Raw genomic sequence first — 25,440 nt, forward strand, 5'->3', positions numbered from 1 at the left:
TTCTTAGTTATTGTCAGTAGCCTTTAAACACCTAATTTTTCTTCATTTGAAATACCTGAAATGGTTATATTAAAAATAATGTAGAAATTCTGATTGGAGAAGTCATGTGTTTAAGGACAGCCTGAACTAAATAATGAGTTCTAGACTAGCTCGTCTCAAAAAAAAAACAAAACCAAAGACAAAAAACTAACTCTTAGCATCATTGCACAACAAATAAACAAAAAATGACTTAATTTGATATAAATTGTGTTTTAGTTTTGTTTGTTTGTTTCTTGGTTTTTTGAGACAGGGTATCTCTGTGAAACAGTCCTGACTCTTCTGGAACTCACTCTGTAGACCAGGCTGGCCTTGAACTCACAGAGATCTGCCTGCCTCTGCCTCCCGAGTGCTGGGATTAAAGGTGTGTGCCACTGTGCCTGGCATTTTTTTTCTCTTTTCTCTTTTTTTTTTTCTTTTTTTAAATTTGATATAAATTGTATCTACAAGTTTACCTTGTTTTTCTTTCTGGGTAGATAAGATTCTCATTAAAAATTGAGGTATTATTTTCAATGACAAATGTTTAAATGCCAAAGAGTAGTATAAATTAATTGTGATCTTTTTAAAAGTATTATCCTTAATCATAAGTACTTGCATGTACCAGTGTGTGGGTTTAAATCTTAGGTCCTCCAGAACGGCAGAACAAACTCTTAACCTTGGAGCCATCTCTTCAGCCCCTTTAATTTTTATCTTCATACTTTTCCTATTAGAAACACACTTAGCTCTTTAACAGAATGCAGAAGAGAGTAAATGAGCACTTTGGGGTGAAAAAGGGAAGGCAGGGTACTGAATTATTCAGACACAGTTCACCATCTGAAAGCCTAGCTGTGGCTCTTTTGGAGGGTTGGGGGGCTGTGCGGAACTGGGTGTGAGCAGCGGCCCTTCCTTGTGCCTGCTGGAGAGTGTTCTGCAGCTGCTCTCCAGACGGCACTGGTGCTTCTACTAGGACCCAGGCCCGAGCACTTTATTGGCTGTTTCATAGTAACTTAAAATTGACTAAATTCACGAAAAATAGAATTTAGAGAGACTATTAAAGTTTCACTAATAAATACTAAATGCTTTTTTATTTCAGAACTTTCAGCCAACACGGCTGCCTTTGCTAAGAGTGCTGCCATGCTAGGTAATTCTGAGGACCACACTGCCCTATCTAGAGCCTTGTCTCAGCTTGCAGAGGTTGAGGAGAAGATAGACCAGTTACATCAAGAACAAGCTTTTGCCGACTTTTACATGTTCTCAGAACTTCTTAGTGACTACATTCGGCTCATTGCTGCAGTGAAAGTAAGCCCTCTTCTACAAGCTTTCTTACATTCTTTTCCTGAAGCCATTTGCTTTAAAAGTGATTTAGACTAGACACAGTACGACTTGTCTATAATACTACCACCTGGGTAGCAGATGCAGGAGGATCACGTGTCAGAGCCAGCCTGGTCTACATAGTAAATTCTAGGCCAATCTGGATTATACAGCAAGTGCGTGCGTGTGTGTGTGTGAGAGTGTGTGTGTGTGTGTAGCAAACACACACACAAGCTCATTTGGTTTTCTACTAGATATACATTTAAGTGCAAATCCTATACTGCACTGCTACATAAAAATAACTTCAAAATGAGTACTTGTAACTTACCAATTTCTTCTTATGACATGCATAGTACAGTAAAACAGTTTTTAAGTCTAAGGATGGCTGGAGAGAGGGCTTAGCAGTTTTGAGCACTTGGCTGTTCTTCCAGAGGACCTGTATTCAATTCCCAGCTCCCACCTGACTGACTGTAACTCCAGTTCCAAGATTTCTGACACCCTTACACAGACATATGTGCAGGCAAAACACCAATGAACACTGGAAAAAGAAAAAGAGGGCTGGAGAGATGATTCAGCCATTAAAGTGTAGCCTCAACCAAAAAATGTAAGAAGTCTAAGGAATGCCAAATAAGAAGTGAAAACAGTATACACTTATTTACATATTCATATTCAAATTTGTAACTATTTGCATTTATTTGCTTATTCTAGCGGTAACTGAAGCTGCCTACCAGGTTTGTTCTCATTAGAAATAGGATAAAAGCTAGGCAGTGGTGAGACCTTTAATCAGAGGCAGGGAGAACTCTGTGAGTTCAAGGCCAGTTTGGTCTACAAAGCCAGAACTGTCTTGAGGGATTAAAAAAAAGAAATAGGATAAAGTAGGAGTGATTATTGTCTTAATGGTTCAGAAGGTCTTTAGCATGAATTTGGGCAATAAAAGGATTTTCTGTCTCTGTACTCAAATATGTACACGTGTTTATAGATGAAATGCGACTAAATTAGACCATAGATTATATTATGTAATGATACTACATTTTAAAGAAACCTCTTTCTGAGCAGTTGCAGAAGGAATCTAGTTAAAAATTGGTGTTCTACAAACACCTTCAGTATTCATACTCTCATACTGAGCTATCAGTTTGTCAACAGTTTTCAGAAGGTTTTTGTGATGTTACAGTGTCTTTGAGTTAGTGTTATGGTTAAAAGTCATAATGAGGGAGATCCAGCTATTTACCCTCTGCTTTACCTTGAATTCAAACATTTTAGAGAGCGAATAAGACCATCTTCTTTCCTTTCTTGTGCAAACTAGTATTCATTTATAGAGAAAACACCGGCACACTGCCTGTTTATTGATATTTTGTGAGCTATCTATCTCTAGAGAATTAGCACTTCCAAATGGTGCTTTCTTAGGGTTGACAAAAATTACCAACTTTATATACTCTTTTACATAACTCCTTATGCTTCTGGTGAGTTTTTCTTATGTTTAGAGCTGTTACAGTTTTAGTGCATTCTTTATTGTATTAGGCAGCTTTTATTTTTATTTTATCTTTTTTAAAATTTATTTTTATTTAACTTTATTTTATGTGCATTGATGTGAAGGTGTCAGATCTCCTGGAACTGGAGTTACAAACAGTTGTGAGCTGCCATGCAGGTGCTGGGAATTGAACCTGGGTCCTCTGGAAGAGCCGCAAGTGCTCTCAACCGCTGAGCCATCTCTCCAGCCCGGCATCTTTTATTTTTAAACCATCTTGGCCTGGTTTTCAAGACCTGTTATCTTTTTTTCTTGTTTTTTTGAGAGTATTGTGTTGCCAAGGCTGGCCTTGAATCCCTGATCCTTCTGACTCAACCTTCCATTTGTCCAGATTACAAGCATGTACCACCAGATGGTGATTCCTATTTCTGTCTGATCATCTGTTGATTGTCTCTAGAGAGATGTGAGAGCTGTTTGTTTTTCAAACAAACTAACAAACAGAAAAATAGGGGCTGGAGAGATGGTTCACAATGAACAGCACTTGTGGAGGAACTGAATTCAGTGCCTAGCACCTACACTGCATGGCTCATAGCTGCCGGGCTCACACCCAGCCTCAGGGGATCAGATGCCCTTTTCCAGCCTCCACAAAAGTTCCTATACATGTTCCACATATACAGAAGAAATAATCAGTCTTTAAAAAACAAAACAAAAATGCTTAAGAAAAGAAGCCCCTGGGTCAGAGGGGAAATTGACGGTGTCTTTGAGGCCATGCTGAGAAGAGCTTCCCAGGGAAAGGTCCCATGGCAGGCTAGGCCTGCTGACTAGTCAGTGACTGATGGGACAGTCCTGTGCTGACCCTTAAGAGAAAGCTTTCTTCCCATGCCTCAAATCTTCTGTTAGGTTCCTACAGTCTTTGAAATTAGTTATGTCCATGTTTTCCAAAAGTTTCTAGAGAATACTGGCATCAGAAGATGTGCCACAGTCAGCTAAGCTTGGGAAGAGTTATTTAACTTTGTTTAATCCAGAGGCACCTAAATTTATATGAAACCAATTCTTTTTTTTCATACAAAATTCTTTTCCACTTATGTATCAAAGGTGTTTTGACCAGCCTGGCCTCGAACTCATAGAGATCCGCCTGCCTCTGCCTCCCGAGTGCTGGGATTAAAAGTGTGCACCACCACCACCACCACGCCGCCACCACCCGGCAGATTTGTGCTTCTTTTGGGCCCAGTTCCTGATGTTCTACTTTTGTTTTGTTTTCCTGAGGCAGGATCAAGGCCAAGGTAGCCTTGAATTCATGCCTCTCTTACCTCTGCCTCCCAGTTACTGGGATTACAGGCATGAACCATAACACCCAGCTATTTGCTGCTGCTGCTTCTTTTTTGTTTGTTTGTTTTTTTGTTTTTCGAGGCAGGATTTCTCTGTGTAACAGTCCTGGCTGTCCTGAAACTCTATTTGTAGACCAGGCTGATCTTGAACTCACAGAGATCTGCCTTCCTCTGCCTCCCAAGTGCTAGGACTAAAGGTGTGTGCCACCACTGCTCAGCTGTTTACTGCTTCTTGACTAAAATGTGTTTTAAAATTGAAATATCTCTGGTGTAGTGCCTTTTAATGCACCTAGTTTGTTAATGATTGGCTTGTTTGCTGAGTTAGTAAATATTTAACGTAATGTTAACATACCTTCAACATCAAGCTAGACAAAACTCATAGTGGGTTTTCCCATCCCGTCCTGTGCCGTACTGTCCCGTTTCTTTTTGTTCACATCCTTGTTGCTCTCCTGTGTCTGTGTCTCACGTTTCTTCATTCACTGGCTCGCACTCTGACAGACCCCTTGAAAAGAAGCGTGGGTTTGACTGACTTGTTCTGGGAGAGTCTCTGTGTCAGTTTCTTCGTTTAGTTCTGCTGCTGGTTGGTTCTTTGGCCCTTTTCACCATGCACAGGACTCACCTCTTCCCCGTTTTGTTAGGCCTTTACTTTTTCACTTATTGTTTGCTTTTTTTTATGAGAGTCGTCTATAATATTTGTACTTTACTTCCTGTTACTTGGGGTTCCCCTCTTTTTCTTCTTCTCTGCTCCCCCTCAACCCCGTTGTGTGTGTGTGTTTAAGACTATGTCTCACTGTATAGTCCTGGCTTGCTTAGAACTCACCATATAAACAAAGCTGGTCTCAAACTTAGCAACAGTCCTTCTGCCTCTGTCTCATGGTACTGGGATTACAGGGGTAGACCTGGCCTGGCCCATTTTATGTTTTTAATTTCTGTCTTTCCAACATTTAAATCTATTTTGTATATTGTTCAGTAGAAGAACTTCTAATGTATATCAGTATTTTTTCATTAGATACATCTTTATTTAGACTATACAACTCTTTTACATTTTATTGTAAGCCTAACATCCTAAAAGCTAGTGAAAATGCTATTGGCATGCATATTTTCATTGTCTCTATATATTAGGATCACATTTTAAATAGTTGACTTTATAGATTTCAGTATTATTATACTTAGATTGTAGTGAAAGTATTTTTACACTGTTGCTTAATATCCTCATGTCATCCACTTACAGGGTGTATTTGACCATCGGATGAAATGCTGGCAGAAATGGGAAGATGCTCAAATTACTTTGCTCAAAAAACGTGAAACTGAGGCAAAAATGATGGTTGCTAATAAACCCGATAAAATTCAACAAGCTAAAAATGAAATAAGAGAGGTAATTAATAACACTTTCTTTACTCAGATTTTTCATGTCATTCATATATGCATAATTTTTCATATTTTTTTCTGAATCATTCAGCACTTAGCTACTTCTCCATATTTTTTATGTATGAATTATATGAGTGAGTTAGAAGTATTTAACATTTTTATCATCATTGAAGTCTCCAGGGACCTTTCTTACCTCACATGATTATGAAATTCGTAAAGAAGCATGCAAGGAAGCGATCTCAAGTTAACCTTTGCATTTTGACATTTCTTTTCAAATTGTTTTGACTTCAGATGGTTACTCATTTTGTGTCTAAAAATGGTTTTAAAGGTAGACCTACCCACATTTAGTTCTCTGGGCAATATTATCCCCCATATATATGTATTATATATGGTATTTTAATAAATTTGTATAAGTTTATTATAATTTATACACTTTTTTTGCCATGCTTCAATAAGGAAATTGAAGAGGTAGGACAACCTTTATATTACTACAAATAAGTACACCTGCTCTTTGCAGAGTATGGACCAGTGTTTTGGTTACATAGTGGGAAAATACCATTTCATTGCTTAAATCTTTATTTTAGCTGTTTCATTGGTCACTAGTCACATTTTGTTGTTATCATATTGAATTTAATGATTATTGATGAGTCTTCATTAGACAATAAATAGTTCCTCTTTTAAAAAATTTTAGTCATTTTGCCATTTTAAAATGTTTTTTCAAGTGTTTATCATATGTTGAAGTATTTCCATGACCATATGAATTATGATAAACATGTATTATTGGCATTAATATTGTTGGTATATTTCAAAATTTGTAAAAATTGAACTGCAGGACTTTTAATTTATTTGATAGTGAACTTTATACGCAAAATCCCTCCAGTGTGTCTAATGGCCATTGGGAAGGTGGCTCTCTCGTTTGTTGGTTTTGAGATGGGATCTAGCCATGTGAGATGGGATCTAATTTTAGGCCAGCCTGGAATTCACAGTCCTCTTTGTCAGTGTTAGAATTACAGGCGGGAGCTACCACACCTGGCAGGACATTATAGTTCATTAAATATTGAAGTATTCTAATCTTAAATAAATGTAGTAATGGACTATTAATGGAATTTAAGTTGATATGTATTTGTACCATTAGGAAGTGAAAGGCACCCGTGTGTGTGTGTGTGTGTGTGTGTGTGTGTGTATGGGGTGTGCATGTATGCATCTGTAATGTGTGTGGGCATATGTGTTATATGCATGGACATACATGTGTGTGCATGCATGTGGAGGCCAGAGTATCATGTTTGGTTGTCTTACTCTATCACACTCCACCTTTGTATTGAGTCATGGTATTTCACTTGGACCCAGAACGTGCTGATTTGACTTGCCTAGCTAGCCAGCTTTCCCCAGGGGTCTTGTGTCTCTCTCTGCCTGCGGGGTGCTGTAGTTACAGACAAGCTGCCATGCCCACCCGGCCTCTGCTGGGGGCGAGAGATCTAGTGCTGATGGTCATGCTCGCACAGCAACTGCTTCCCGCTGAGTTGTGACCTCGGCTTCTAGACACACCACTGAGTTAGGTTAGGTTGGGTTAAGGTAAATGAGTAGTCATGACAGTACAGTTGTTTTCCAGGTAAAAGTAAGCAATTTTTCCTCTTCTTTTGTTTTCTTTAGTGGGAGGCGAAAGTACAACAAGGAGAGAGAGACTTTGAGCGGATCTCTAAAACAATTCGAAAAGAAGTGGGAAGGTTTGAGGCATGTATCAAAATTCTGTACTGTTTAAAATTTTGCTACAGCTCTGTGGTAAAATTCAATTTAATTTCCCACTAATGACCTTTTTTAATGTACTTTAACAGAAAGAAAGAGTGAAAGATTTTAAATCTGTTATCATCAAGTACTTGGAGTCATTAGTACAAACACAGCAACAGGTAAGCTCATTTTCCTTACAGCTTCTAGGGTTTTTCTGAGTTATTTTAAAGGCTTTTAAGCTGGAGGAAAAATGAAAGGTAGACTAAAGAAAGCTAGGACAACGAAGGGGAAAATACTGAAGTGATTGGAAACTATCTTAGGTCTGTTTGCCTCTACTGAATAATACACGGAGATAAACAATCCCAAAATTAGGCCCTAAAAAGTCACAGAGGGGCTGGAGAGATAGCTCAGTGGTTAAGAACACTACCTGCTCTTACAGAGAAGCCAGGTTCAATTCCCAGCACCCACATAGCAGTCCCATCCAGTTCCAGTGGATCCACCACCCTCTCTGGCCTCCCAGAACTTCTACCAGGTGTATATGCATTCCGACAGAACACCTACACACAAAAGCAAATAGCAGCTTTCCCCTTATCTTGGAGGGTCATTCTGTTTTGGAGACAGCCTCTGTATATACCTCAGGGTGCCCTGGAAATTGCTTCCTTGTGCCTCAGCCTGCCTAGTGCTCAGGTTGTAGGAGTACACCATGGTCCCTGGCTTTACAGCCCTGGTTTCCTTTCCTTACCAGACTGATTGCTGTCTATTAACTGGTGCAACCTAGGACTATGAGCTTTCATGATACATTAGATAAAATCTTTAAAAAATAGTCTTGCATATACAAATCAAATAACTTAGTGTCTTTAATAGGAATAATTCTTCTAGTTAGTTTTAAAATGTTCAGAAGTAGAAACTTGTCTATATACTATGTTATATCTATAAATTCAAGCCAGGCACAGTGGTGCAAGCCTGGATCCCAACACTTAGAAGAGGTGTGTACCCTGGAGGTGAGCCTGGTCTATGTAGTCAGTTTCAGGCTAACCAGGACTACATAATATAATTTTCAAATGGGCTAAACAAGTTAGATTTTTAAAAATGGAACTGCCATGGGTGGTCGTGCACACCTTTAATCCCAGCACTCTAGGGGCAGAGGCAGGTAGATCTCTGAGTTCAAGGCCAGCCTGGTCTACGAACAGGACAGCCAGGCCTACACAGAGAAACCCTGTCTTCAAAAAGCAAAAATAAAAACAAAGCCCAAAACAAAAAAACTTAAGTCAGATAAATTTGTTCCCAAAGAAGTTGTTTTAATTGAGCTTTTTAGTATATAGTCAGTCTGTTCTGAGTGACCCAGGGACTGGCAGCTGGTTTTTCCAGTCCCCGTTTTCCTTCCTTACTCAGTATTGACTTTTTTTCCTGCTTTATTCTAGTCTCCTTAACTAGCAATAATACAAAATGTGAATATACAAGAAATTAGGATATGTTATTGCTTTATGTTGGAAATGGTCAGGTTTTAACTATTTAATAATAGTATGTTTCTATTATAATTTTGCATATATCTAAGAAGTATAAAAGTAGATATTACGTTGTTTATAGTGGAATCTGTAATTAGCTAGGAGTAATGTTTAAATAGATTACATATTAATCTGTTGATAAGACATCTGGTGAGGAAATGATCCATTTAAGAACCATATGCAGCCAGGATTGGTGATGAACACCTATAATCTTAGCACAGTGAGGCACGGGCAGACAGACTGCCACAAAATCAAGGCCAGACAGTTCTACACAGTAGGGAGAGCCTGTTTGAAAAAGCCATCAGAAAACAAAGCAAAACCCACATACAGGCAGGTGTGGTACTGCACCCACAATCCCAGCACTGGAGTGGCTGAGGCATGAATACCTGAAACTTAAGGCCAGCCTGAGCTAACTGTAAGACCCTTTCTCAAACAAGTAAGAACAGGTGATCCCCATAAGTACATACAGTTATATGTATAAATTTTAAAAGACTAAATTAGAGTTAGCTGTTTATGTATATACTTTTTAAAAAAGGATATCTGCATTAAAATGACAAAAATGTAACGAAAATATCTTTTTATTATCGCCCACAGCTGATAAAGTACTGGGAGGCATTCCTACCTGAAGCCAAAGCCATTGCCTAGCGATAACGTTATTCCTGTTAAGGAGACATTGGATTCCTCAGTGAGATCATCTAGAAACCATCTAAATAAACCACTATATATTTTATGAATTACATGTGGTTTTTTTATATATAAAAACCTATGCGCTGACATTTTATTACAAGCTGCATGTCCTGACCCTCTTTGAATTAAGTGGACTGTGGCATGACATTCTGCAATATTTTGCTGAATTGAACACTATTGTGTCTTAAATAATTGCACTAAAAAGTGCACCGCAAGGCCAGAAAATTTTACAATCTTTTTTCTTTTATGTTCTGTAGTATGTTTACCCTCATGAAGCAAATTAGCAAATGCATTGATTAATGTTCACTTATACATTCCTGTACAGAAATTATGATTTTGTGATTATAGTAATAAAATGATATTACTTGTGAAATATTAGTAATAAATTATTTGAGTATTTAACATGTTAGGGATCTTTTTAGGAAGAAATACTTCTAAATGTATATAGTTAATACTGTCATTCCTTAAATGTTTTAATTGATAGAAAATGCCAAGTTCTTACATTGAATAGCTAAATGAAGTTTATATATTTTCTTATAAAACAACCCTAAATCAGGGAACAATGATCTTGATCATTTTAGGTAAAGAAGAGAATATTATAAATTTAGGAGAGGTTGGGCATACAATCATGGCTGTAATCCCAGCACTTGAGAAAGCTGGAGTAAATAGATCATTGCAAGTTCGAGGCCAGTCTGGGCTAGAGAGTCAAAACAAAGGATGGTGTTTGTGTTTCAGTCATATGTGTCATGGGTATCTTTTCCTTTCTTTTTTTTTTTCTTTTAGCTCATCTTGTTATCTTCAAATGTTTTATTGTTGCCTCTGTTTCTGTTTTAAACTGAAAGTAGGTCATCTGTAGTCAAGATTGACAAGGAATTGGTGCCATATTAAAACACCATGGTTTGATGAGTAGCCAAGGACAGCAAAAACAAATTTGAAGGAAAGTGAAATGCACTGTGTCTTTGGCAGCTTCTCACAGTCTTTGTGTGCCCTGTTTAGATGACCGATGTGCATTGCCTAATGATGATGAAATTATAAGTTATGACTGGCATCATTAATTTTCCCCCAGTCGGGTAACAGCAATATACAGTTGAAGAGGTGTGTAAACTTGGTCAATCAAACTGCATTCCTTGTCTTTGGCATCTACAAAGCCAGGATCTTCAGGGCACAGCATGAGGGAAAGGAAGGTGCATGGAGGGAGGCAGTGACACACTGGGCTTCTCTAAGATTGCCTATTCAACATACTGCTCAGATAGCGAGCAATGGTCAGCTGGTCACATGGTCCTGAAATGGTGAGCTTGTTTGCAGCATCTTCCGCTGAACACTGAAGTCCCCTTTGACTCCACTGTCTGGTGCTTGTTCAGTGGTATTCTAAGCATGCTGGAGTAGTTAGCAGTAGGGCTCTAGGCCGGCCAGCAGACGTTTAACACCACCACCCTGCCATCCATATGCTAAATGACCTTGGGTTACTTATTCCATCTTATCCGGGTTCTCTTGATCCTTCACTTGTCTGAGTTACATTCTGATTACATATGGTGCCTTTGACTCTCCAAATTTTTAGTTTTTACTAAGTCTTCTTAAGCTGGGTGTGGTGGCATATACCTTTAATGCTACTACTTGGGAGACTGAACCAGGCTTGGGAGTTTGAGGCCAACCTGGCTACACAGAGAGAGACCTTATCTCAAAATAAACAAGAAAAAACTCAAGTATTTTTACTAAAAACATCCATTTATTTGAGTTGAGCATGGTGGCACATATCTAATCCCAGCACTTGAGAGGCTGAGGCAGGATCATGAGTTTGAGGATAGTCCTATCTCCAGAGTCTCTCTCACTTCCAACCCGCTACTATTCCTATCAAAAGCATGCACACAAAGGAAGCCTTTCTGGAACTCCTTGACCACGTCTCCCTGTGTCTTACTGGATATGTGAAGTGCCCCACATGTCCTGAGTATGAGTTTTGGTTGAATGTCAGCACCACTGTGGGTCTGTTCACATGAGACTGCTAGAAGCCAGGAGAGTACCTGTCACAGTGTGTGCTAATAAAGACTCAATGGACTGAACAGGAAAAACGATCCCAGAAGTTATAAAATAATGTTTGCGTTTTAAGAAAACTACAGAGAAGGAATGCAACCTTACATCGCTGCGCTGCTTACATTGAAAATAGCTTTGATCCAGGGAGTGGTGGCGCAGGCCTTTAATCCCAGCTCTCCGGAGGCAGAGGTGGGTGGATTTCTGTGAGTTCCAGGACAGCCAGGACTGATTCACAGAGAAACCCTATCTCGGAAAACAAAAAAGAAAAAGAAAATTAAAAAAAAAAACAGTTTTGAGAAATTAGTAATTTGTAGTAACACATACCAGATGTCCTCTACCATGAATATTGAACCTAGGTGCCAGTGAGATACCTCAATAGGTTAGGGCACCTGCCACCCATCTTGACCCTAGTTTGATCCCTGGGTCCCACTTGATGGAATAGACTCCCAAAAGTCATTTTGTGACCACATGTACACTGGCATGCATGCCCTCCCACGCACAAAACAAATGTAATTTAAAAATAAATACATGTAGGGCTGGAGAGAGATGGCTCAGAGGTTAAGAACACTGACTGCTCTTCCAGAGGTCCTGAGTTCAATTCCCAGCACCCACATGGTGGCTCACAACCATCTGTAATGAGATCTGGCACCCTCTTCTGTATACATAATAAATAAATAAATCTTTTTAAATAAATAAATACATGTTAAGCAAAATTGAGAATATAGTTTCACTTGAAGGATGGCCTAGTAGTATATCCATAGTTGTAATTCCAAACATGTGGTTTACATATAGCTAAGTAACAGTTATTCAGATCCAAGTTTACATAATTAGAATACTCAATAGCTCCAAGTAATTTTCAGTTTTGATGAAGCTTTAGAAAATAACCAGAACTTAATTCCTCTCGCCCACATTTACTGTTAGTGTGTTGGAAACCTCAGATAAACTGTGTGAGCCTCTGCTCCCTCCCAGCATTTTAACTTCACTTACTGATCTTCTTATCTCCTCCGGATATTTCTAAAATTCCCCCCGAGGGGCTGGAGAGATGGCTTGGCGGCTAGGAGTGCTGGCTGCTGCTTTCCCAGTGGACCTGGGTTCCAATTCCGGCACCCGCACAACTGCTCACAACCATCTGTAGCCCAGGTTCCAGGGGATCCCACGCCCTCTTCTGGCCTCTGCAGGCATGAGGTGGTGTGCAGACATCCATGCAGGCAAAGCACCCATACACATAAAATTAAAAATAAAATGCTTTCTTTCCAAATGAATAAAAAAAAAGTTGTATTGGTTTATAATCATGTTTCCTTTGTTTAAATCATAAACTTGAAAAAGGACCAAAACAACAGGACAGTAAACGATTGGACTTGGGTCGTGAACCCAGTCTTGCTTCTGTTGCTTAGCGGCTATGTTGACTTTGCACATGCCACTTATATGTTTTAAGATTTAGAAGAGAGTGTGTGTGTGTGTGTGTGTGTGTGTGTGTGTGTGTGTGTGTGTGTGTGAGAGAGAGAGAGAGAGAGAGAGAGAGAGAACATGACCTCAAACGTGGTCCTCCTGCCTCAGTCGCCTGCATTGTGGGATTACTTGGTGTATGGCATCACACCTGTATACATCTCATATTTAAAACAAGTTCAAGGAAAAGTTTTAAGAAAAAGTATAAGGGCTGGAGAGATGTCTCAGAGGTTAAGAGCACTGGCTGTTCTGCCAGAGGACCTGAGTTCAATTCCCAGCAACCACGTGGTGGCTCACAACCATCTGTAAGGGGATCTGGTGCTGTCTTCTGGCCTGCAGGCATACATGCAGACAGAACACTGTATACATGATAAATAAATCTTTTTTTTTTTTTTTTTTTTTTTTTGGTTTTTCGAGACAGGGTTTCTCTGTGTAGCTTTGCACCTTTCCTGGAACTCGCTTTGGAGACCAGGCTGGCCTCGAACTCACAGAGATCCGCCTGGCTCTGCCTCCCGAGTGCTGGGATTAAAGGCGTGCGCCACCACCGCCCAGCAAATAAATCATTTTTAAAAAGCATAATTAAAGGACTAGAGAGATGGCTTATCAGTCAAGAGCACTGGCTACTGTTCAAGAGGACCTGAATTTGGTTTTTGGTACCCAGGTTGGACAACTCCAGGGGGACCCAACATCTTTGGTCTCTGAGGACACCTGCACTCATGTGCACATAACCACCATACAATTAAAAAATAAGACTTTAAAAATATAAACTCTTGGTTCTTGATTATTTTTCTTGCATATTTTATTTAAAATATTCGAGCCAAGTATAATTAACATTTTTAAAATTATGTGTACATGTGTTAAGTGGAGGTGAACTGATCAGCAAATCAGATCCTAGCCAGGAGACACAGGCAGGAGAATTGCTTCCAGTTTGAAGCAGGACCCTGTCTACCACTCCATCTCCCTCACAAAAAAAAAAAAAAAAACAGCAACAAAAATTTCAAATCAAAGATAATAGTCTACATCTATTAATAAAGTAAAATGAGTAGAATTATGAGTCCTTTTTATATTTTCATTTAGGTATTCATATGTAAGTGATCTAACTGATCTCTGTTAGGGATGGGGAACTTTGGTGGAATGCTGGCCCTTGAATGCATACAGCCTTGCCTGGGTTTGAGCCCAGCACTACATGAACTGGGTATGGTGGCATAGAACTCATCATTTGGAGATAGGAGAATCCGAAGTTCAAGGCTATCTTTGGCTACATAGTTCAAAGGCAGACTATAACACGCCCTGTCCCACAAACAGTTATATTAATGTCAAAATACTTTTTCACCATTGCTCTGTTCTTTCTTTATGGCCCTGACCTAATAAAGCCTCTGAGTCTGAAGTGTTTCACTTGGGGTTTAAAATGTAGACCAAGCCTCTGAAGGAAATTGGCTTTCTCCAAAGCAAGGAAGCCAAGAAGAATTACAGAAGTTAAATGACTTTTCACTTAAAATTTTTTTTATTGCATACAGTGTATAAAATGGTTATGTTATTTTCATATATATTGATCATATGTTACCCCCATGTCCTGTCTTTCTCTTCTGATGTTCATGTCCTTTTCAATCTGGATTTTGAATGTGAGACAATACCTGCATTTGTCTTTGCAGCCTGACATTTCACTTAACACGATGCTCTCCAGCTCTATCCATTTTCCTGCGAGTAGCACAAATCCGTTTTTCTTCCTGGCTGAATAATACCGTGTTTCGTCTATACCACATTGTCTGTCTTCCTTCATCCATCGGTGGGTACCTGAGCTAATTAACTAATTTATGTAGTGTGATTAGTGCTAGGATAAACAAGAGCGTTCACGTGTATGTATTGTATGCTGATGCATCTGTTCAGGGGTGGTAGAGCTGGATCGTGGGGTCATGCTCATTTTAGGTTCTTAGGTAACCATAATGATTTCCACACATTCTGCCAACTGCAGAAGGGGGCATATGCACCCTACAGCATTTGCTCTTTGTTTTCTTGTTAACCATTCTGACTAAGGTGAGGCAGAATTTCAGTGTGGTTTTAATCTGCATTTCCCTCATTGTCTAAATATGTTGAACATCCCTTACAACTAATTTCTTAATCCAGATTTCTAAAAGAATTACAGAAACTTTCCTATTTCTGCCCCAATAGCTGTAACCAAGCCAAATGGCAACTTTACCTCTTTTGTCATGGTTCCCCACATGGGCAGTAGTTCTCATCTGAATCAGGGAGACAGCCGATATATAATAGTAACTACAGACAGGCTGAGCAAGCTCTGCCTATTTGAACAAGGGTGGTTGTAAGGAGAGAAAGTGACAAGGAATCCCAGTCACCAACTTAGGGACATTGAGACATTTTCATCATATCTTACATTCAACTAGTTAAAAACGGTGTGACGGAATTTTAAAACATTATTTAAGAGACTACTAGAGAGATGGCTCATCACTTAAGAGTGTTTGGTGCTATTTCCAGCAGGCCCAAATTCAATTCCCAGCACCCACATCATAGTTCACAACTACCTATAGCTCCAGCTTCAGGGGTCTGATACTCTCTTCTGGAATTCCCTAGCAACCTCATTTAGACATCTACACACAATTTTTAAAATGTTTAAAGAAATGTGTATGACAGGGCTTGAAAGATGGCTCAGCAGTTAAGAGCACTTGCTGCTCTTACAAAGGACCCAGATTCAGTTCCCAGCACCCAAATGGTGGCTCACAACCATCAGTAACTCCAGCTCCGTGGGATCTGATACCTTCTCTGGCCTCCTTGGGTACCAGGCATGCATATGGTGCACAAACACAACAAAACACACACATGCAGGCAAAACACTCACACACGTGAAACCTGAAACGAGGAAAATAGATACGTGTGTGATCTGTCTTTGTTTCAAACTACAGATAAAAGACCAAATAGAATCGCCACGCCTTACCTAAAATTCACAATAAATAAAATCATGCCTAACCTTTACAGTAAAGGAGGTTAAGTAATAATGGAGGCCAAACATGGAAACTGAGAAGATTATATTTCCTAGAGTCAGACTCTTAAAAAGTGAAAAGTAACAGGTAAGATTAATATTTTAATATGTGGCCCAACCTATCGAATGTTGAGATGTTTTGTGTTGTCTTCTGCATCAAAGTTTTGATCCTGGTGTGTGTTTTATACCGTCTTCAGATCTTTAGTCATTGCTTGTCAGTTGTCGAGTTGGCTGCCGGCTGTGCCGTGGACAGCATGGGTTTAGACAACGTGTACAGGAGTAACAGCTGTGCAGCAGGGAGCTTATTTACACCCTGACTCCAGCGAAGAAACTGAATGTGCATAAAGGAACTCCAGGCTATCCTGCAGTCAGATGCAGTTTAGGTACAGGATTATGTAGCTGGTGTGTGTGTGTGTGTGTGTGTGTGTGTGTGTGTGTGTGTGTGTACCGGGTACTCAACAGCCGCTCTGAGTAACACCTACCACTTGACCTGCCAGTTGACATGGGCTGCCTGCCCAGTTCTCATTCCAGATAAGGAGTTCGGAACCTTAAGTTGTGGCTGGACTATGCTGTGTGTGTGTTAACCATGTGCAAACTTTTTTTTTTTTGGGGGCGGGGGGATGTGTGGTAAGTTCTTCAAGATTCCTGTTGTGTCAAATGTCCTAGGCGGTCCTTTGGGACCCAGGACCAGTTTCTTAACACTGTTGTTTCAGAAGCTGCTAAGAATAGCTGGCTGCAGTCAATAGGGAAGTTGGGGCTTGCCGTCTAATTCTTCAATGCACGTGAAATTTAGAATGCCTGTTTTCCCTTTCCATTGCATGCTTCTAAAAATTCCCGAAGACAAAGGCTCTGAAGTGTTTTTCTCAATTGGGGAAGAACGGGGGCGGGGGGGGGGGGTAATTAAAGACAAATACAGTTGAACCACCCATTCGATGTTGGTTTGTTTGGGACAGGGCCTCACTCTCTAGCCCAGTCTGACTGGAAACTCACTGTGTAGCCCAGGACAGCATCAAACTTAAACTCAAGGTGATCCTCCTGCCTCAGCCTCCCCAAATCTGGGATTACAGGTATGTACCACTACACCTGAGTTTACCTACTTGTTAATAAACAGAACTTATTTTTTACTAATGTCCATTAACATGATAAACTATTCTAAAGGAATACTTTGAAGGGGAAAATGTTCTATTTTAAACTTACACATGTAACTTTAATAAAACCGAATACAAACTTATCTAATGGCTTTCTTATTGCTCCATAGTCAAATAATTGATTTTAATCTATATTTACTCTAGCTCTCTACTCACAGTGTTCTCACTGTGTGCCTATGTAGTATGTGTTTATGGGTGTGTGTGCGTGTATGTACATGTTTGACCGTAAACTTTTAAACTAAACCTTGGGTTTTAAATTTCAGTTAGAGTTATTTCTTGGCAGCTGAGCCATACCGCAGGGAAGAAGGGAGAGGGTCTGGAGGTCTCTACATGGACTGAACTCTGCTCATTTAGATTGTTCCATTGGTGTGCAGCTCACATCCCATTTGTGTGGCCTGACTGCCTGAATCAGTCCGTGTATTTCTTAAGGAATGGCCAGGTTCCTGTTTCTTGTAGAGCACAGTGTATTACAGCCCAAACAATGTAATAGAGGGGTTAGGAACACAGTCTGCAGGGCTGGAGAGATGGCTTAGCAGTTGTGAGTATTTCATGTGCTTGCAAAGGACCTGAGTCAGTTCCCAGCACCCAGGTCATGCAGCTCACAACTGCCTTTAACTCCAACTCCAGGGCACATTATGTATTCTTTTGGCTTCCCTGGGCACCTGCAAACACACACACACACACACACACACACACACACACACACACACACACACACACACACAAATTAAGAAAAAGAAAACACAGGCTACATGAAGCCCAGGTAGTTAAATCTTGCTTCATGAGTCTACAGAGAGCTTGAGCAAGTTCTGTATCTCTAAGATTTAATCTTTTCATCTGTAAAATGAGAAGCATCCCTTAACTGGTAGAAAGGAATGCCCTAGCAATAGCAAATTCTTTTTTTTTTTTTTTTTTTTTTTTTTTTGGTTTTTCGAGACAGGGTTTCTCTGTGTAGCTTTGCGCCTTTCCTGGTATTCGCTTTGGAGACCAGGCTGGCCTCGAACTCACAGAGATCCACCTGGCTCTGCCTCCCGAGTGCTGGGATTAAAGGCGTGCGCCACCACCGCCCGGCAAATTCTTAATATTTATTCCTACACACCCAACAAGTATTTACTGAGCACTTACCCCAGTCTGAGTGAAGCACAACTCAAAGTACAAGCCAATTAAACTCTTTCCTCCCCAAATTGTTTTTGGTTAAGGTTCTTTGTCACAGCACCAGAAAGTACAGTATGGCAGGTACCAACAGGGTTTCCTCCCAGAACAGTCTGCCCAGGAGATCTACTATGGGTGTCCTCAGGGAAAGAAATCAGGTGTGAAAAATGCTGGTGGTCAGCCAGGTGGTGATGGCACATGCCTTTAATCCCAGCACTTGGGAGGAAGAGGCAGGCAGATCTCTGTGAGTTCGAGGCCAGCCTGGTTTACAAACCGAGTTCCAGGACAGGCTTCGAAACTACACAGAGAAACCCTGTCTCGAAAAACAAAACCAACAACAACAACAACAACAAAGCTTGCGGTCAAAACCATTTTCAATCCATTTAGTAAAAGTTTTGAATTACCACCACTACAGAAATACTCCATGTGCTTAGAGATTGTTGTCAGTAGGCTTTCAAGGACGTCTGGAGTCCCCCTAATGGGGGGATGTAGTCCCAGCCACTCCAGAAGTGAGGGCGTGACTACCACAGGTTCAAGGCTAGCCCGGGCAAGTTTGCCTATTTCAAGATAAAAAGAGGGGCTGGGGACATAGGTTCAGTGGCGGATACTTGCCTGGCATGCGCGCAGCCCCAGGTTAAGAGTCAAAGAAGGGCAAGAGAGAGGGAGGAGAAGAACTAGTTTTCCACGCAGTGAAAGAGCCTCGGCTGTACGGTGGGTGAAGGGGTGTACCGGTCAGTGAAGGAGCTGAGCAGGGGCGGCACTAATGACAGAACAGCGTCCAGCACAGGCTGTTGAGGGAAACGGAAGTAAAGGTGGGCAAGTGTGTTTCAGCCAGCCATTCGTTTTCTTTCTTCCGAGACAGGGTTTCTCTGTGCAGTTTTGGTGCCTGACCTGGATCTCACTCTGTAACCCAGGCTGGCCTCGAACTCACAGAGATCCGCCTGGCTCTGCCTCCCGAGTGCTGGGATTAAAGGCGTGCGCCACCACCACTCAGCTTTTTTCTTTTTCTTTCTTTTTTTTTTTTTTTTTTTTTTGGTTTTCCATCCATTCATTTTGCAATCCCCATGACTGCTGGGTAAACATGATGGCTAAGGGAAGGTTAGAGAATGTCAGGTAGATGGGAAGAGCCCCCAAAAAAATGGAGTATTCCCCTGGGTAAAGGAAAGGGAGAGGGGCATACTGGGAAAGGAAAAGGGAAAGCTCAGGAATTCAAACTTGAAAGGCTGTATTATCTGAGTGAAGGAAGAAGTGAAGCCATTACCGGAGATATCAAAGAAAGAAAATCAACTGGCCAAACAATGGATGACAGGCGTTTAGGAGGATAGAGGTAAGAGCGAACAGTGGATGGATGAGTCCTCAGTGTCAGAGTTTGGAAATCAGGAATTACACTGGAGCCATGCCGGGAGGCAGAGGCAGGAGGATCTCTGTGAGTTCAAGGCCAGCCTGTTCTGCATAGGGAGTTCCAGGGGAGCCAGGGCTCCACAGGAAGACCTTTCCTCAAGCAACAACAAAAGTACAATGAAGTCAACACAAAAACAGTGTCATTTTCTTCAACTCTCAGAAAGCAGGACCTAAAGCAAATTGTTGCATTCACTTAGTATTTGGGACTGCTGATTGGTATGCGAGGATGGTAAATGGGCAAGAGCTGTAGAGAACACTAAGAGAGGTCTGGGGACAGAACCCCATGGGAGAGTTCATGCCTTCGAGGTCCTGGCACGAAAAGGCTGGATAAAAGAAAGAGGTAGTAGTCTTACATGCTTAGAGGCAGTAGGATACCTCAAAAAAAAAAAAAAAAAAGAAGGGAAGGTTGCATTAAGAGAAGTGAAGATGCTTGGTGCAGGAGGACACGTTTGTCATCCCGACAGGTCAGGGGCGATCACAGTTCACCAGCCTAGTCTCCACAGTAAATCATGCAGGGCCACACAGTGAGATCTGTTTCAACCCAGTTACGAAGAAAGACAAGTACACATTAAAGCGATTCAAGACCACGGAGCCAGCACTGCAGAAGGTACAGGGATTGCATACACCGAAGGAAGTCTCCTTCGATAGAACACAGGAAAGAATACATTTCATGAGAGGACAACATGCAGGTGGGCACTGAGCTTGCTGGTTTTCTCTGGTAGCCACCAACCCTGTCGCAGACCTCATGCCACTTAGCCCTGAGCACCTGCAACCAGAGCTGGCTGCTGTGGAGCACATGGTGGCATCTTAGATATGTTGCCTTTGGGGCCCGCCGTGAGTGGGGACCCCTGAGATTCCAAAGCAGTGTCTGGGTGGAGTTATTCATGTTGCTAGCTGGAAGGGAACTTTCCACACACAAGGAAACCATGGCCCACAGAGATAAAATAATGTGCCCACTGGGAAGCACAGAACTGCCCAGGGCTCAAAATCTTTCTTTGGACAGCTGAGCCAGGGCCTAATACCTGGGCCCACAGAGAACTATCCAGACTTTAGACTGGACTTCATGATCATGTGAGAATTTTTTTTTGCCCAGGGGAAGTAAAGGTAAGGCTAAGATTGGTGTATTCAGAATGCCTGCTAAGTGACTGGTTTTCTTCATATGGCCCCTGCTGCCAGAGAACCCCTATGGCAAGGCCTGCAGGCCTGCCCTGTGCTGTGGAAGCAGAGGTTCAGCTGAGGAGAGAGAAAGAGATTGTAAACTAGAGGTGAAGGCAGAGTCCTGTGTAATCCCAGCGATGGGGGAGGGAGGTGGGAGAATTGCCAGTCTGAGGCCAGCCTGGGCTGAATTATGAGATTCCATCTCAAGAAGAAAGGGAAGTGGTGGAGGGGAGGGGAGAGGAGGAGCAGGGGAGGGGAGAAGAGAAGCAGGGTGGGAGGGAGGGGATGAAACAGGAGGGGAGGAAAGGAGAGGGAAGGGAGGAGAGTTGAGAGGAGAGCTGAGGAGGGAGGGGAGGAGAAGAGGAGAGGAGGGGAGGGGAGAGAAGAGAGGAGGAGACCTCTGACAGGGCAGGCTAGAGGCCGCAGTGCTGTTCCCTTGGCCGTTCTCCAGGGCCTATTGCTTCACAAGTGCACGTGTTAGAATCGTCTTCTTGCTTTAGAACATTTTGGACATCTGGCAAATGCAGTACTGGAGGACACGAAACTAGGTCTGACTTGTGCCAGTGTGTACTGATGTCATTATGACTGGGTGCGGCGGCGCGAGCCTTTAATCACGGCAGTTGGGAGGCAGAGATAGGCAGATCTCTTTGAGCTCCAGGCCAGCCTGATCTATAAATGGAGTTCAAAAGACAGCACAGACTTAGCCAGCCAGGTTGCTCAGGCCTGTAATCCCAGCACCCAGGAGACTAAAGAAGAGGGCTTGCCATGAATTTGAGACCAGAGTGGACTACATAACAAGATCTAGAGCAAGACCCTGTCAAAAACAAAAAAAAAAAGACACAGGATTAAGAAACAAGATCCAACTATCTGTTCTCTCCAAATATATAAACCTCACTGGCAAAGATGCACCAAGAAATTAAGTGTTAAAGAGTGGCAGTACATTTGCTAAGTAAATGGAAACCCAGAGCTACCTTGTATTTTAGGTTTAGAACTATCTACCTCTAATCGTATAACAGAATAAACTTCAAGCCAAAATGAATTCAAAGAGACAAAGAAGGCACAACATATTAACAAAAGGAAAAAATCTACTTCCTTGCTGGATGTAGAATAATTTTGAGTATATAGCCACGGAACATTGAAGGTCCTAGTTTCATAAACACAGACATAAAAAGACAGATAGGTCCTGAGATAATAATAGTGGGTGACTTCAGTACCTTTATCTAGTCAATAGATAGGTCATCCAAACTAAAAACTGACAAAGAAAGGTCAACATTATTTGACATCATAGATTTAATAGATGTTTACAGAATAATCCATCTAATAGATGTAGAATGCACATTCTTTAGAAACTTTCTCTAAAATTGATCACATTTTAAGATACATAACCAATAGAAACAAATTTTAAAAATCAGAATAATTTCTTGCATCTTGTTTGGTTAAAGTGGAACAGAACTAGAAAGCAACATGAAGGGAAAACAGAGAAAATTGACGAGTACAAAGAGACTTAAGAGATCACTTTGGAATTGGAGAAATCAGAGGAGAAATGTAAAAACTGCTACAATTGAGTGAAAATGAAAAGCCCAGCCTATCAGAGCATGTGGGAAACAGTAAAGGCAGTTGGAAGAGGAAGGCTTATACCTGTGAGTACTTCTATTAAAAAGCAGAGCTAGGCTGGGAAGATGGCTTAGCAGGTGAAGGGTTTGACTGTGGGGAGACTCCTCAGAACCCACATAAAAGCCAGGTGGGCATGGCAGCTGCCTGTAATCCTAACACCCAGGAGGCAGAGGATGGCCAGAGCAAGCTGGTAGCTAGATTATCTGGGACTGGAGAGCTCCCAAGATGCTGACTCAGAAAATAAAGTGGGGAGTGTTTGAAGACGACATCATACCACAATTCAGTTTTCCACATACAAGTGCTCACATACACGTACATATATGTATCCACACGCTTGGAATGTGTATGCACACCACACATACACATGCAAAAAAAGAAAAAACAAAAACAAAAACAAAAAAACCCAGAGATCTCACATAAATAACTTAATGAAGTTTTAGAAGAACAAGAATGAGCCCTGGCCCAAAACAGTAGACAGAACAAAATTAAAAGGACCCAAGTAGAAATTAGGGGATGGACACTAACAGAGCAATACAAAGCAAAGGAAACAAAGAAAAACAAAGTTTTGTGGAAAAAAAAAAAAAAAAACAAGATCGACAAACCCTTGCCCAAATGAATCAAAAGAAAGAGAAGGCTCAAATTAATAAAATTAGAAAAAGGGGGAGGGGGCATGGAAACAGATACCAACAAACCGCAGAGGATCATTAGGAAGTACTTTGAAAACTGATAGTCCAAAAATATGGGAAATCTAGTAATAATAAATACGTTCCATTCCTAGATGCATATGACCTACCAAAATTGCAGCAGGAGAATACATGTTAAATAGATCCATAACACGCAGTGTGGTTGAAGCAGTCATAGTTTCCCAACAAAGAATTCTATGAGTCCTTTAAAGAAGAGCAAACACTAATACTCCTCAAGATGCTGCATGGGTTGGAAAGGGAAGGAAGAAAACAAACTATTTAACTCATTTCACAAATGAAAGACCTCTGCAATGCAAACTATAAGCCAGACATGGCTGGCCAAGCTGGGGAATCCAGAGTTCAAGGTCATTCTTAGCTAGTGTCCTGGCAAACTTTGGCCACATAAGACTCTGTCTTCTATCTCAATGAAAACAAACAAACAAACAAACAAACATGTATTCTGTCATTATCCTGAGACATAAACCAGGTTAGAACAAAACAAGAAAACACTATAGACCGCTATCTCTAATAGACATAGATATAAAAATTCTCCATAAAATACCTGCAAACTGAATTCACCACAATACATTTTAAAAAGAAGTAGAAGGAGAAGAAGGAGCAGGAGGAGGAGGAGGAGGAGGAGGAGGAGGAGGGAGGAGGAGGAGGAGGAGGAGGAGGAGGAGAAGAAGAAGAAGAAGAAGAAGAAGAAGAAGAAGAAGAAGAAGAAGGAGGTATGCACCACAATCATGTTGGTTTAATCTGGGAGACCAGAATATTGCAGCATATGCAAATCAGTCACTTTTTTAGACTCAGAGACAAGTCACTAGGTCATTCCAATAGATACAGAAAAGGTCTTTGACCTCCCTTCATAATGAAAACCCCAAATAAACAATGACCTCAACACAGTAAAGGTTACATGTCAATAAACCTACAGCCAACCTTATACTAAGTGGTAAAAAACTAAATGCATTGCCTCAAAGATCAGGAAGGAGATATGGGTGTCCACTTTCTATTTTTTTTTTCCAGAGCTGAGGACCGAACCCAGGGCCTTGCACTTGCAATCGCTCTACCACTGAGCTAAATCCCCAACCCCCCCCCCCCCCCCACTTTCTATTCTTATTCAATAAAGTGCCTGAGTTTTAGCTATAGAATTAAGGCAAAAGGAAAAAAAAAGGGGGCGGGATTGAGAGAGACTGATTATCCCTCTTGCTAAATGAAAGTATCCTGTGTGTGTGTGGGGGGGGGGGGCGGGGGGGATGCAAACCTACAATCCCCGTCATACAACAAGAGGGCAAGGTAAGAGGGTTTTCAGTTTGACACCAGCCTGGGCTACATAGTGAGATTCTGTTTCTATAAACAAACAGCCTAACCACAAAAACAAACAAACAAAAAAAAACCCAAAAACCATAAGATATCAAAAAACAAACCAGAAACACTACTGACTTTCTACTGTAAGTTCCACAGCAAACTGCTGCACACGACACTTCCTCACTGGGGCATGACATGAAGCTTAAACCCAAGGCCTGTTCTATTCCACTCGTTTTGTATAAGTACGTATAATATATAGAATCTTGTAGAAAAAAAAAATGCACCAGATAGAGTACCACGGAAAAGTGTCTTAGTTTGGTTTCTATTGCCACGTTAAAACAAGATGATCCAAAGCAACTCAGAGAGAAAAGGGTTTATTTCAGCTTACAGTTGTAATCCCTCATGAAGGGAAGTCAGGGCAGGAACTCAAGGGCAGGAACCCAGAGGCAGGAACTGAAGCAGAGACCCAAACTGTAGCAGACAGCTACTTACTGGCTTGCTCTCCCGTGGCTTGCCAGTTTGCTTCCGTCTACCACCCAGAACCACCTGCCCAGGGGTGGCACTGCCCGCAGTGCTATCAATTAGCAATCAAAGAAAAGGACCCTCAGACTTCTCTACTGGTAATCTGACGGAGGCGTTTTCTCAGGTGAGTTCCTCTTCCCCTTTAATTCTAGCTTGTGTCAAGCTGACAAGAAACTGAGGACAGGGAGTATAATGCATTTATTTACAAACGGACAGTTAGTATCATGGCATAATATCATGAGTGTAACAAATATATACAATTAATGTAATTAATGAATATCATAAATATAATTATTGAATGAATACTGCGGATGTGATCAATGAATACCACAAATGTAATTAATATCATGAGTGTCATTAATGAATATCATGAGTACAATTAAAAATAAACAAATATGCCGGCCGGTGGTGGCGCACGCCTTTAATCCCAGTACTCGGGAGGCAGAGCCAGGCCGATCTCTGTGAGTCTGAGGCCAGCCTGGGCTATGGAGTGAGATCCAGGACAGGCACAAAGCTACACAGAGAAACCCTGCCTCGAAAAACCAAAAAAAACAAAACAAAACAAAAAAACCAAATAAATTAAT

General features: G+C 41.1%; 1 protein-coding gene across 1 annotated transcript in view; it reads left to right on the forward strand.

Moving 5' to 3' along the window:
* Window positions 1–17,101, forward strand: part of Snx2 (sorting nexin 2) — a 47,755-nt gene extending 30,654 nt beyond the window's left edge. The window contains exons 11-15 of the mRNA XM_052742187.1: window positions 1,109–1,314; window positions 5,351–5,494; window positions 7,138–7,218; window positions 7,320–7,391; window positions 9,312–17,101. Of these exons, the coding sequence (XP_052598147.1) occupies window positions 1,109–1,314; window positions 5,351–5,494; window positions 7,138–7,218; window positions 7,320–7,391; window positions 9,312–9,362 (554 nt within the window). The 3' untranslated portion in view covers window positions 9,363–17,101. The remainder of the gene's footprint in view (window positions 1–1,108; window positions 1,315–5,350; window positions 5,495–7,137; window positions 7,219–7,319; window positions 7,392–9,311) is intronic.
* Window positions 17,102–25,440: the final 8,339 nt, after the last annotated feature.

The sequence above is a fragment of the Peromyscus californicus genome, unplaced genomic scaffold (assembly GCF_007827085.1).
Source record: "Peromyscus californicus insignis strain IS unplaced genomic scaffold, ASM782708v3 Scaffold_17__1_contigs__length_78620276, whole genome shotgun sequence".
NCBI classification, from domain to species: Eukaryota; Metazoa; Chordata; class Mammalia; order Rodentia; family Cricetidae; genus Peromyscus; species Peromyscus californicus.